The 13,474-nt window shown below is 50.4% G+C and overlaps 1 protein-coding gene across 1 annotated transcript; it reads left to right on the top strand.

Annotated features, from left to right (window-relative positions):
- Positions 1 to 3,203: 3,203 nt before the first annotated feature.
- KLHDC7A (kelch domain containing 7A) lies at positions 3,204 to 12,869 on the top strand. The gene has a single exon (XM_074975833.1). The coding sequence runs from the start codon at positions 3,422 to 3,424 to the stop codon at positions 6,086 to 6,088; it is 2,667 nt and encodes an 888-aa protein (XP_074831934.1). The 5' UTR covers positions 3,204 to 3,421; the 3' UTR covers positions 6,089 to 12,869.
- The last annotated feature ends 605 nt before the right edge of the window (positions 12,870 to 13,474 follow it).

Raw genomic sequence — 13,474 nt, 5'->3', positions numbered from 1 at the left:
AGCAGAAGAACGACTTCTCGTGTTTTGCTCACACCACTCCTGTTAATGCGTCCCAGAATCATGTTTGCTTTTTTTTGCAACAGCATCACACTGTTGATTCATATTAAGCTTGTGGTCCACAATGATCCCTAGATCCCTTTCAGTACTCCTTCCAAGGGATTCCCTTCCCATTTTGCATGTGTGAAACTGATTAGGCCTTCCCAAGTGAAACACTTTGCATTTCTCCTCATTGAACTTCATCCTGTTTACCACTTACGGAACGCCTAGTCTCCTACTTCTCCTGGCCACACACACAAAGTATCTCCTCCTTCCACTATCCCCTAGACCTCCTGCACCCACATCACATATCCAATGCCTCGAACGCTACAGCTCCTGCACACCCACCGAATACCTCCCCCCAACACTCCCCTAGGTCTTACTCATTCACATCGCAAATGTCACACGGACACTCCCCAAATATCTATCCAGCCCCATCTCAGAGACACACACCCGCCAAACCTCTCCCTCTATGTACACATCCCTCACACCTCAAATACACGTACCTGGGCATGCCTCATCCACATGTACCACAACCACTATTGACCAGCCCTGTCACCTCACACACAACACACGGAGTGTTTCCCTGCACACCTCCGAAACTGATCCTCTCACTTTACACATTCACTCTGCATACCCTGGCCACGCACTTCACACAATACCCATAACGCACCTCCCACAGACCTCCAGTACAAATAGTTCCAGCACAACAGAACCACACAGACACACACATCCACCCCTTTCCGACTTATCCCCCCCACATCACAGGTCCCCACAATGGACCGTACTGTGCTCACCTGCTTCACACATCAGCCACACACTTCATACATGTACCCCATCCCCAGAGCTACATCTGACACCTCCCAAGTACCTCTCCATCCCCACTACTCACACCAAATACCACCCCACCATACCCCACCACCCACATGTTGCACAAACTCAGACCTCACAAACTCTCCTGGCATGTCCTCCCGCTCTCACCCACAAAAATAAAATCATCCCAGGCAGGGAAGAGGAAAAACAAACAGCCACAAAAGCGTCTCTGGGTTAAATGCCATGCTAATCCCATGTAAGACAGGCCTGTTTGCACCATGAGGTGTTTACTTGGATAGTTTTCTCCTCCCCCTGAGCAAACTGACGAGTTCCCTGGTTACCCTCACATGACATGGTGCAAGAAGCGTGGCACACGCCCACAACCTAACACAGTCTGCCAATTATCTTTTCATTTCGCTCCTGCCTTCGTTTGGTTCTTTCACTCTTTTTTTTTAAACGTAGTAATTTATTTCACTCCAAGTTGGCTAGGGCTGCTCCGGAAGCCATGGCAGCACCTGCCACTTTCAATCCCCTGTGACTTTCACTGCAGTTCCCTTCACTCTCCATTACTGAAGGGGGAAGATTGAGAATGCCTCCCTGAGGTTCCAGACCTTGCTTCTTTCCCTGGCCCAGGGCTCTCAAATTCACAGCTACCTACACACACAGCATAGCAGCTGATGCAGCCTCAGTGTTCAGAGAGATGTTACATAGCGTTCCTACCACCTGCTCCCCCAGACAGGAAGGAGGCATGATGCAGCCCCCAGCAGGTGTTCTGAGAAGGGAGGATGAGGAGGAAGGAAAGGAGGGACTGTGAACCACATATGGAAATGAACGCCACAGGCTAGAGCCTCTGCCGGTGCAAATCAGCATTGCTTCACCGACATCAGTTGACACCAGCCAGGGATCTGGCTCTACAGTGGTATTTGCAAGGTAAGAACAGCAGCCAGTCCAGTCCCAGAGCTGGTGCTGCTGCTAGGGGCAGAAGCCTCCCATAACAGAGTGGGGGCCCCCCACTTCCTACGTCAGGCCCCACTTCTCGTCCCTGCAGCACTGTATGCACCCCGAGCTGGAGGATGCTGGTTTGTGATAAGATGGCGAGTCTTGCATCTGTCTCTGAACTTTGGGCAGCCCAGCCAGTCCTTGCCCACCACTGGGCGAACCAGCTCTGCTGTTAGCCCTAGAATGATTTTGAGGTGTGCAGAGGGTTGGCATTTCCACCCAGCTCCTAAAGCAGCACACGCACCACCTGGCCCGAACCTTCCCCTCTGCCAGGCATTTGCCTGTATGATTAATTCAAACACCACCACCACATGAGTCCTTGCCCACACTTTGCCCTGAACCTGGCTATTCGTGGGGATATTCAAGCTGGATGGATGTGTGGATGGACAGACAGATCCTGCCTCAAACGAACAATCAACCCTTTATACTTCTAAGTAGGAACTCCCAGGATCCCCTGCCAGCCCATATTTCAGCAGACCTCCATCCACGGTATGAGAACACTGCCATACCTGCTGCTCACTGGCACTTTTGCTGTCAGCAGAGAGTATAAGGACCAGTCAGACCATGAAGCTGGGTACTCTCTCACCAGGACAGGGTTTGTCTCCAAGGCCAGAAGCAAGGTTCCCTGGCTGGGCAGTATGTGAGGAAACTTCTCAAAGTGATCTGTTCTGTGCAGGGAAACCAGGTGACTTCACTTCCCAAGACTGTCAGTCCCACACCTGTTCCTTTACCCACTCCCCATCCTTGAGCTCTTCATCAACTCCCACCAATGGCCAAGATGTCTGTCCATCAGTCTGAGAGGAAGGAGATAGAGGGAGGTCTGTCTTCTGTGACCGTGCGGTGTTTCTCCAGCCCCTTGTCCGTGTATGCCTTTAGGCTGGGATCCTGTGGGTGGAATCTACCATCTCCTAGGACTCCTCTTCACAGCAGTGGGTTCTGTCCTGGGTTCTTCTTTGGCATTCCCACCTGGATCCCTGGGTTTGACCCTGTGACCTTCCCCTACAACACATTCATTCTTTCTCCGCAGAAGCTGGATAAATTCTGGGTTCTGGCCCCTCCCCTTCACCTGAGATGTTGGGGTTCCTTCTTTCTGTGGTCTCCTCCCACCACCCCAGGATTTAAATAGGCTGCCCCATTCCCCAGCTCCTATCGACATGAAAGCTGAAAACCCATGTTTTTAAAAGGCAAAGCAAAAGGTCTGTGGGCTGGCTTGGGAAGCTATTTTTACCCCATTACTCTGCCTTACACCTGCCTTGTCTTTTTTCTGAGCCTCTCTGTTTACCTGGCTAATAAAGCCAGTTCCCAGGTGCTCACTGTCTGTTGCCTGGCATGCACATTTTCACCTGAGCCCAGCCCAGCCCACCTTGCTCAAATATGCAAAGCGGGTATGGAAAGCAGATACTGTCCGCTCCACCTGGAAGCCTTGGCCAGTCTACCTGCAGCAGGTGAAAGTCACCCTGTCCTTGACTCCTTTGGGGAGCTCAGAGAGGCCTGCTTTGCCTGGAGCTTGTCCCCACCTGGCAATCATTAGTCAGATTCTTCGCATTCCTTCCTGCTGGCCTGTTGTGGGAGAATGACCACCGGGGCAGAAATCAGCCAGGACTGGCAGACAAACATGCAGCTAGCTGGGAAGTTGGCACTTTCTGCAGCGGCTCTGCTCCTACTCACTTTGGCTTATAGGTTCTACAAGTCCCGTCCGTCCAGCAGCCCGCAGGGAAGCGAGATCATAAAGGCTGACAATGAAGCGGGGCAGAGAGAAAAGGCTGGATGCGGAAGGGGAGGCGCTGAAGAAATGCCACAGGGACTCAGGTACAGGCAAGTCAACAGCAGTGGGGCGAGGCGGGGAGGCGGCAAAGTGATTCAAAGTGCTCACCTGGGTGGGCCAGTGCTGGTGGGAACAAAGGGCCAGCAAAGCACCCCTCCCAGGGGAGATCAAAGGCTGCCAAACGGGGAGGAGACAGAGAAGGGGAAGGAGGCTTGTCAGCTGGTCTCCGAATCGCAGCCAGACAAAAAGCTGCCTGTTTCAGAGGGAGAGGGTCAGACTCCAGGCGTGAGCCCTAGCACGGGGCCGGTGGCTACAGTGGACGGGGCAGAGCAGGAGGCACCAGTGGCAGGAACAGAAGCTGGGGGTAAGCACAACATTTGTGGTCTGGCAAGCAAACCTAAGAGCTCCATAGATGACAGCAGAGGGGCTGGCCAGGACCTAGGCTCACAGCTATCCAGGTTCTGCCACAGCCTCAGGCACAACCCCTGCAGCACTCAACCAGGAAATGCTTCTGAGCTCACGGCAGCTGGCAGATCCACTCCAAACACTGAGAAGAAGGAGGAAGCAGGAAACATGAGTGAGAGTTTGGCCTGGAACGAGGAGGCCCGGACTGACCAGGAGAGGATTCAGACCCTCCATGCTACATCAGACATGGGCTTAATGATCAGCCAAAGTGACACGAGCTCTGATGCCTCCTACACTTTCTCCTCCTTTGCAAAGATAAAGGTGGAGGAAAACTATGTTAAAGAGAGGCAGCCAAGGGAAGAAAAGCCGCGGCAGTCTACATCCTCGGCTGCTAGCCTGAGAGGCAAAGTCTATGACTACTACGTCCAGTCCACCTCCCAGTCCACGTCCAAGCCACGGCCCCGCTCATACACTGACTCTCTCTATGAGCCCAACAAAACTCAAGAAGAGGTATGCGATCATGAGACTTGGCTGCACCAGCCTGTGCCCCACAAACCAGCCAGCAAGTCGGTGGGAGATGAAGACAGAGTGTCACCAACAGCAAACACGCCACCCCCGTCTTTCAGTGTCCTGCCTCTCAGACATCCCACGGAGAGCTGGGAGCCTGCAGACCCCAGTGGTGCGTCTGGTCCAGACAGCTCCTTTTCATCTGCCCAGAAGACCGTAGAACCAGAGCACAGGTTCAGTAGGAAAGAGAGTTTCCACCAAATTGCAGATAACCCTGAACTTCAGGTGCAGATGGAGGAGTTTGGGGCTTTGACACCTGCTGGGGGATCTAACTCAAGTCCTCCCCTGGCGAGTCCCCTCCACTCAGGCTCCATCACTTCACAGGTGGAATCGTTTCACAGCCTCCAGTCTGATGTGAGCGATGAACCCAGGGTGGAACTCATTGCTGGTGCCAACTTCTTCAAAGTCCCATTAAGCTTGAAGTCTGCTGTGGACGTCCGGCTGGATCTGGGGAACTGCTATGAAGTTCTGTGCATCGCCAAGAAGCAGAAGCTGGACAGTCTCCAGGAGGCAGCTTATAAGGTCATGAGTGACAACTACCTCCAGGTCCTGAAGAACCCGTCTATCTATGGGCACCTGAATGCCAGGGAGAGGGAGCTGATCCTGCTGAGGAGGATGCATGGCAAGAAGTACGTCACTGTGGCAGATGTCAGTACCCAGGAGCGTAGCTCGCATGCCAGCAGGCTGTGTTACTATGATGACGAAGGCGACATCTGGCATCCGCTGTCCCATATGCCGGTGGAGGCGGTTTCCCGGGGGTGTGCGGTCTGCAGCATGTTCAATTACCTCTTTGTGGTGGCTGGCTGCGAAGGGCTGGGCCGGCACCAGAAGCCTTCCAACAGGGTCTTCTGCTACAACCCCCTGACCAATATCTGGCAGGAGATCTGCCCACTAAACCAAGCTAGGCCTCACTGCAAGCTTGTGGCCTTGGATGGGTACCTCTATGCCATTGGGGGAGAGTGCCTCTACACCGTGGAGAGGTATGACCCACGCCAGGACCGGTGGACCTTCACCGCACCGCTGCCCAATGACACCTTTGCCGTAGCCCACACTGCAACGGCGTGTGATGGGGAGATTTACGTGACCGGGGGCACTCTGCGCTACATGTTGCTCCGGTACGTCAGCCGGTCGGACAGCTGGAAAGTCAGCCTCACCAGTGGGAGCAAGGACAGGACCACCGAAATGGTCACCGCTGGAGGCTTCATCTACCGCTTCGACCTCAACCGCAGCATGGGCATCAGCGTCTACCGCTGCAGCCCTAAAGCTAAGCTGTGGTATGAGTGCGCCACCAGGCGCGTGCCCTACCCCACCTGCTTCCAGTGCGCCGTTGTCGAGAACCTGGTCTACTGCATCAGCCGCCAGTTCCACATCCGGTTCCTGGCTGACTATGTCTCGCCACGATTCGGAGTCAAGGAGTTACAGCTCTTCCCTTCCCCCCAAGGAACCCTCTTCCCTGTCATCCTGGTCCTGCCTGACAGAGACACCGTGCAAACGAGGGTCTGACAGGAAGCTAAAAAGCCCATCTCTGATCCTTCTCTTCTGGTCCTGTGCTCAAGGGCCCAAAGCAGCTCCAGCACCTGAGCCACAGAATTCAGAGCCTGGTCAAACCGAGGCTCCTCTGAAGATCTGGGATATTCAATTCTGAGGTTCAGCCCATTACAGAGGTGATCCAACTGAGGTATTAAGCTCCAAACTGGACGGGGAGGGGGGTTGGGCTCTCCACTTAAAAAGCAGCTTGTGGCCATGCAGCGCCTGAAGGCTAGGGAAGGAGAAAGCTGGCTAGCTGTATTTCCATTGTTGGCAAGCTTGTCCCACTGGGAGATGTGCATAGCATGTTGCATGCGCACATTTTTGGGGAGGGAGGGAATATTTAAATGTGTGCAAATGTGGGTACAAATTGAAAGCAGACCTCAGGCCCCTGGGAGGCAGTTAAAGTGGCCATTGGTGGAGCAATGTTTGGGCCACAGTAATTGTCCACCGCGCGTGGTGATTGCATTGCTACGTTGTAAAGGCAACAGTAAAAATGAATTGCAAAGTGGGTTTTAGGACTTGGGAGTGGAGACTGAAAGGCAGCCAGAATTTTGTGAATTACACCAGTGCAATCCAAGGACTCTGCTGCCTGGGAGGGCCGTAAGATAGGGTCAGAGGCATCTTCACCAAAGCAACCGGCTGAGGTGCACCCACAAGTCGCATGTCAGCAGCTAAACAGCTGAATGGGCTGCAGCTCCAGAGCTACTCCCCCCATCCCCAGAAGCAGCTCAGGACTGTGCCACACTGGCAGGGCTTTGACAGGGGAGCATTGCCTGTGCCCAGGCCATGCCCATTCAGGGAGCAAAGGACGCATTCAGCCTCTGGCCTGCAAAGATGGGACTTTCCGACAGCTCCATGTGATTCTACTAGGCTAGAGAACTGGGAAGTGTCCAGAAATAACCCTGTGTCCCCCCATGCTGAATGGAGTTGCTGTTTCCATGGCAAATGCCAGGGAGGAGAACTTTGCCCCAGCTACCGTGCCAAGCATGGAGACCAGCTGCCTGCTCTGGGCCTGGTTCACCGGCACATGAAGCTTCACTTGAGCTCCCTGTGTCCTCCCACTGTCCTGCAGACAAGCGCTCCTGGTGCAAGGGGCATTCTGAGCACTTCAGGAGTGGCTGGGGGATGAAGGAGCGTGTGAATGCAGTAGGTTGCTGTCTTGCTTGCTGTAAAGGGGGTGAGGTAGTTGGGTAAAAATTAAGAATCCACTAGCAGGTTCTTCGGTCCAAGCCACACAAAACTGAGGGTGAGGGGGTAATTATGCCTCCCTCACCCTTTGGAGTTCCTTTGGCTAGCTCAAAAAGCCCTCTGCGGCATTATCATTACAATCTCTTTCCATCACAGCAGCGCCCAGAGTCTCCAACCTGGACAGGACCCCATTGATGTACAGCCAGATAAGTGTCCTGCTTTGGGCAAATCATTCACGTGCTCTGTGCCTCAGTTTCCTCATCGCTAAAACAGGGATCATGATATTTAGCATCTTGCAGGGGAGAAACTTCCTGTTCTTCGGTGACCTAAATGGGATTAGCTCAGCAAGGTGAGGTAGCTAACCAGTGCTGGTTTTGTGCTGGTACCTGCTGGTACCGAGAACTGGCATCTCAGCAGCCTCAGCAATGGGACTGGTTGGGGATGACAGACAGGGAGCCAGCTGAGTGCCAGTTCCTCTTTTTTACAAAAAAGGCACTGTAGCTATCTATTTATTGATCTTAGGGATATCCACAGCACCTCTTCCCTGGTTATCTAAATGCTACTGAAGTCCAAATGTTTGTATGAAATAAAAGCAACCAAGATCAAGTGCTGTGCATCTTTTAAAATCTGCCACTGGGCCGACGAAAAAGGAACAGAATGGTAACAATATTCTGGCGTTTGCAAATTAAAACAAGGCTGCCTTTGCAAAAACATTTTAATAGGAACAACTGCCTCAATATCTAATCCTGCAAATACAGCCAGTGCATCTATCAGTCGAGCCAATGCTGCAGTATATAAGCCTGCCAACTGCCTCTGCTCTGACTGGACTGAGGGCAAAGGGGAATCGTGCAGGTTTGCATCTGCTTTTGAAGCAGGCACTGCGAGGTAAAATCCATAACAAGATGGCTGGCAGTCCAGCATTCCCTGTAAACTGAACACTTGGGCAGCCACCCAGGAGAGATTGAGCAGCTGCCCAGCCAATTAGCAGAGTGCCCATAGCCACCATCTTGTTTTTCTACTGGTGGTGCACACTGGCACGTGCCTTGATGCACATAAAATTTATTCTGCCCATGAAAGGAAAAAATTGGAGGGAATACTGGCTTGGACAAGGAAAAGAAATATAAGGAGTAAAATTAAAGGGGTGAATTTATCAGTCAAGAAGGAGAACAAAGGAATTGTGATATTAAAGATCTCAAGGTCTGATCCAAAGCCCACTGAAGTCAAGCGTGAGTGCATGCCTCCCAGCAAAGACAGACAGACTTATGCTAGCTTCGTTCAACCTATCAGGCTAAAAACAGCAACATGCCACTGCTGCCCCAGACGTGGGTTAGGCTAAGTCCTTAAATCCAAGGCTGCCTGTCCATAGGGCGGCTAGGCAGAACCGCTGTTGGAGCTAGCAGTTCTGGAAGAAGAAATCAAGGCTGGGGGGATTGTTCTGGGTCTGTCTGAAGACAATTTTCTTTTAAATTTTTGCTAATCAAAAATAACAATTTGGGATCAGACAAAACATTTCTTTCAGCCCCAGATGAAATTTTTCCAGTCTGAGCTTTTAATCCCCCCCCCTTTTTTTTTTAATTAAAATGGAAGGAACTATCTACACAAAAAGCTGCTTTGGTGCCAAAAACATCAAAATGTTTGATTTTGAAAATGGCTGAACAAAATATTTGAAATTTTGGGGATTTGACCTCAACTATTCAGCAAAATCAACGTGAGTTTGCAACAGGTTTTGGTATTGCTGAACTTGCCTTATCTGCAAAAAATTCCCATGAAGTTTGGCCAATAACCTCACCCATCTCTAGACACTTGTTCATGACTCTGGAGCAGTGTTAGCAAATACAACAGAATTGATATTGGTTCTTAGTTGTGTTGGGGGGAGGGGAGACCGGGCAGATGTGGAGGCAGGTTGGGTACTATAGCAAGGTTCTTTCTCCTATCCTTTCAATTGTATAAATTGCTCTTCAATACTCTCCCGAAATGACCACACACCATTGCTATGGGCTGTCAAACCGCCGCCAAAATCAATCTGTGAGGTGCCTGCATTTCCATGGTGGGGGACGGATCTCCAGGATCGCCTTACTTGCCTCACAATGGAGGGAGAACTGGGGCTTAATTAAAGTTTATAAAGCGCTTAGTGAGAAAAAAGACGGTGCCACCAAGGCACAAACTATGATTATGCATTACCTGCTTCTGAGAGCAGTATATTTGACCCAAGGTTAATGTGCTTTAAAGATACATTTTGTGAATATGGAAATATCCTTAATGTAGCTTTTAATTTTTAAACTCATGCATCTCAATTTTACACAGATTATGACTGTGTAATCACAAACCCTATTACGGTATCCTTATTACTGTAAATGCCCCAAATTGCATAATTAAGATACATAACCTGCCATAATCATAAATGGGCTTTACGTCCTGAGTTTTTCAAAATACAGTTTTGTCAAAGCACCAAAAGCAATTTAATGGGACCGTGCAGTTAAATGACCACAAGTTTTTAATTTGCAGGGAGGTCTAGTGTCTTTTGAGCACGCGTGTGGCCAAACTCTTCCAAATGGCATTAAACTGAGTGTATATGCAAGTAGTACAGAAGGGATTCCACTGACTTCAGTAGGGTTTAGATCACCTCCTAAAAGCGGAGAGAGAGGTGTTTTCCATTGCTGTTCTGCACGTGCTTAGTTTTAGAGATAGAAGGAACCTCCCCGCCCCCAGGTTTGAAAGGAGCTGCTCACGTGTGCAGAGGTAAGAACGTCTTAGCAAAATGGAGACCTATAGGTCTGCAGGGAGTGAACACAAAAGAATGAGGACTGTGGAGACAACCATTATTGGAAGGAAACCAAATGAAGAACTGTTTAGGATGAAATGTACGGGACAGAGAAATATGGGGGAGGGAGGCGCAGCTCCTCCCAGCTGCACCAAGCCCTGGGGGGCCAGGAAAGAGGCAGCAGCCACTGGCCATCCCCCGGGAGCCTGTTGAAGCGGCAGACACCAGCCTACCCTGGGAGCCTGGGGAAGCAGCAGGGATGTGGCAGCTACCCACACTCCCCCGACTTCCTTGAGGCTCGGGGAAGTGACCCATATTTTCTCCAGCCAGCAGCTGCTGTCAGAAAAGGTCATTGGGGGAGGGCCCAAATACGGGACAATTAGTCCCATTTAAAAAATAAGTAGGGATGCCTTTTTGGCTTCACGAATACTGGACCATCCCGCCAAATACAGGACGGATGGTCACCCTAGATTTAAGCCCCCTCTCAGCTATTGGGGGACAGGCAGAGATTTAATTATCTCATAACTGCGTCTGCTTTGGCATTTCATGCACATTTCTCCAAAAGCCTCTGGTACCAGCCTCTCTAGTGTGTCTCAGCTAGTATGGAAAGTCCCATCAGAAACCAGCCTGACCAGGAGATCTGTTATGCTGAAGACAGGGGGGGTCTCCTAAATGATGATCAGGCAGCATGGGCATTGGCTCGGGACATGGAAATTGGCTCTGCCACAAACTTACTGTGAGTCCCTGGGCATGGCACTTAGCCTCTCAGGGCCTCAGTTCTCCCATCTGTACAATGGGGTAGATAGCCCTGGCCTACCTCAGTGATTGTGGGTGCTGAGATGCTATGGTGGCGAGACACAGACTGGTACCTTATATGGGGTTAGTTTGAAACAGAACAGCATTGGAGACTATAGGAGAGAGAACAACAGTTCACCAGGTTGTACAGACTACTTGAGACTAATGGATTGCTCCCATCTCTAGTTTGTATGAGAGCGAGGAACTAATAGCTTTGACTGGAAGCCAGACAGATGAGCGGAAATCTCTCCTCCTCCCACCATGCACTCTCCAAATTATGAGTCATTCGATTTAGCTTGGGGTGATATTTGTAAGAGGACGGACACTCTGTGTCCAAGCACAGGCTGTTCTGAAGAACCTTGGCTGATATGGGCTGGTGAGGTGAGGTCTGATGCTAGCTAACCATGTTGATTTATCCCTACTCAAAAAGTCCCCATGCATTTGTCACTCAAATGGCTTTTCTGTGTGTGAGCATGTGTTTTTTGCTCATGCCATTACTACAGGCTATGTCAGAACCAGCAGAACAACCATCACCAGCTGCCTCCAGCTAACAGGGAAATTGAGAGGCACAGGAAACAAATATCAGAGAGAGAGCTGCAGTAGTCTGTAGCTTCGAGAACAACAAAAAGTCTAGTGGCACCTTATAGACTCACATATTTTGGAGCATGAGCTTTTGATAGCTGCCCATTAGACACTGACAAAGGCTCACATCTCACTGTCTGATCTGACTTGTTTTTTCCTCTTTTGATAAGTGCTGTTGATACTGGGCCATTTCCACCTTGCTGAATAGACCTTGTCAGCTCTGGCCCTCCCCCTTTACTGGGACCCCACTCTTTAAACACCCCTCTGAAACCACCCCCCCCACTCATGCATCTGATGAAGCAGGTCTTTGCCCACGAAAGCTTATGCTCCAAAATATCTGTTAGTCTATAAGGTGCCACAAGACTTTTTGTTGTTCAGGAAACAAATATTGTACAGAAATATAAGTTGCCCAGATGCCACAGAGCATCCTGTGCTAACATCCGTCCATGGGAGCATTCTGAAAATGAAATTAAAGGCTGGTACAGGTAGAACCTCTCTAATCTGGAATGCTCTAGTCCATTAACATCTGCAAAGCAGCATGATTTTAGTTAGCCGGACCTCTGACCACTTATGGGTGTGGCCAAGTTTCCCAGGGTCCCATAAAGTTTGTTTCCAGCTGTCAGTCCTGACTCTCAGTGTTCTGTGCTGTTATTTAGCTGCAATTTACCTCCAAGTGTCCTCTAAGAGCTCAGTAAGCAGTGGAAGTGTTGGTAATGTGTTAGACCAGCAGTTCCCAAACTATGTTCTGGCGGAACACTGGTGTTCCGTGGGCTATGGCCAAGTGTTCTGCCAGTGAAATGGATTAATGGTGGTCTCCTCCCCATTCTCAGGGAAAAAAATAAATTTTTGGGATGCAATTTGCTCAGTTTTACAGTTTTGCTCACTACTGGCTCAACCCCCACAGTCCCAGGTCAAACCTCCCAGCCCTGCACGCTGGTGACACAGACCTCCCAGCCCCAGCTCAACACCCTCTGGCCCTGTGTGGCCATGGGTCAACCCTCTGGACCAGCACAACACTCTGCATGACTGTGGCTCAACCCCCTGGCCCAGCCCCACCCCGGCCCCCTGCAGCTGCGGCTTAACCATCCCAGCCCCAGCTCATACCTCCCAGCCCCACACACCAGTGGCTCAAACCCCGGGCCCGGCTCAACACCCCCAGGCCCCAACTCAACTCCACTCCTCTGACCCCCCAGCAGCCCTAACCCACTCATCCATCGCATTAAATTTATTAAGTATGCTGATGTTATGTTTTATCCATTGTACCTGCTATTTGTGTTAATGTCTGGTTTCATTATTATTTGTTGAGGTGCATTTACCATACAATAATTATAATTAATATTATGAAATATTATCCGCTCGTAATGCTCCTTCTAGTTAGTATGATGTAAAAAAGATAATGTGTTTCATGGAGAGCACCGTGATGTCCAAGTGTTGCACAAGTGAAAAAAGTTTGGGAACTGCTGTGTTTGACAATGTTGACCTCCTGTGGTCCGGCGAATTCTCTTGTCCATCATGGGTCAGGTCCCAGACGAGAGAGTTTCAACCTGTACACAGAACCTGATGCTTTTCAGAAAAGCACATCAAGTGGATTGAAGGAGGAAGCCTGGACTCGTGTACAGGTAATGCAGCTGCAATTGTAAAACGCAGAGAGGCCCTTGGATACATGGTGCAATGAGAAACTAGCAGCATGGGATGCTGGGGTCTGGTTTTCAGGGGTGCTGAGCACCTACACCTCTGACTGAAGTCAACAGGAGCAGCTGCTGCTCAGTGCCTCTGCACATCAGGCTCCACATTCCTGAAAAGAGTGACTGGAAGTTCATTGGAGTCTGCAACAATGCAGTGTCTTGTTACAGACTGTTTATCCACTCGCGCTGATTAGATTCCAACTAGCAGAACAATCTTGCCAACCGGCATGAAAGGGGTCAGAAAACAAATTATCCTGGGAGACTATATATCAAAGTGCAGAGGTTTGCAAATATACAGTTCTCCACCCAGAATCAATAGCTGAATATCTTAATGAAATTCCAGCGTGT

Source organism: Carettochelys insculpta, chromosome 23 (assembly GCF_033958435.1).
Source record: "Carettochelys insculpta isolate YL-2023 chromosome 23, ASM3395843v1, whole genome shotgun sequence".
NCBI lineage: Eukaryota > Metazoa > Chordata > Testudines > Carettochelyidae > Carettochelys > Carettochelys insculpta.
Note: the sequence above shows the minus strand (reverse complement) of the source record. Positions and strands in the feature narration are given on the sequence as shown.

Excerpts from the sequence above, each read along its gene's own strand:
- KLHDC7A (XM_074975833.1), top strand. The coding sequence starts at position 3,422 with ATGACCACCGGGGCAGAAATCAGCCAGGACTGGCAGACAAACATGCAG.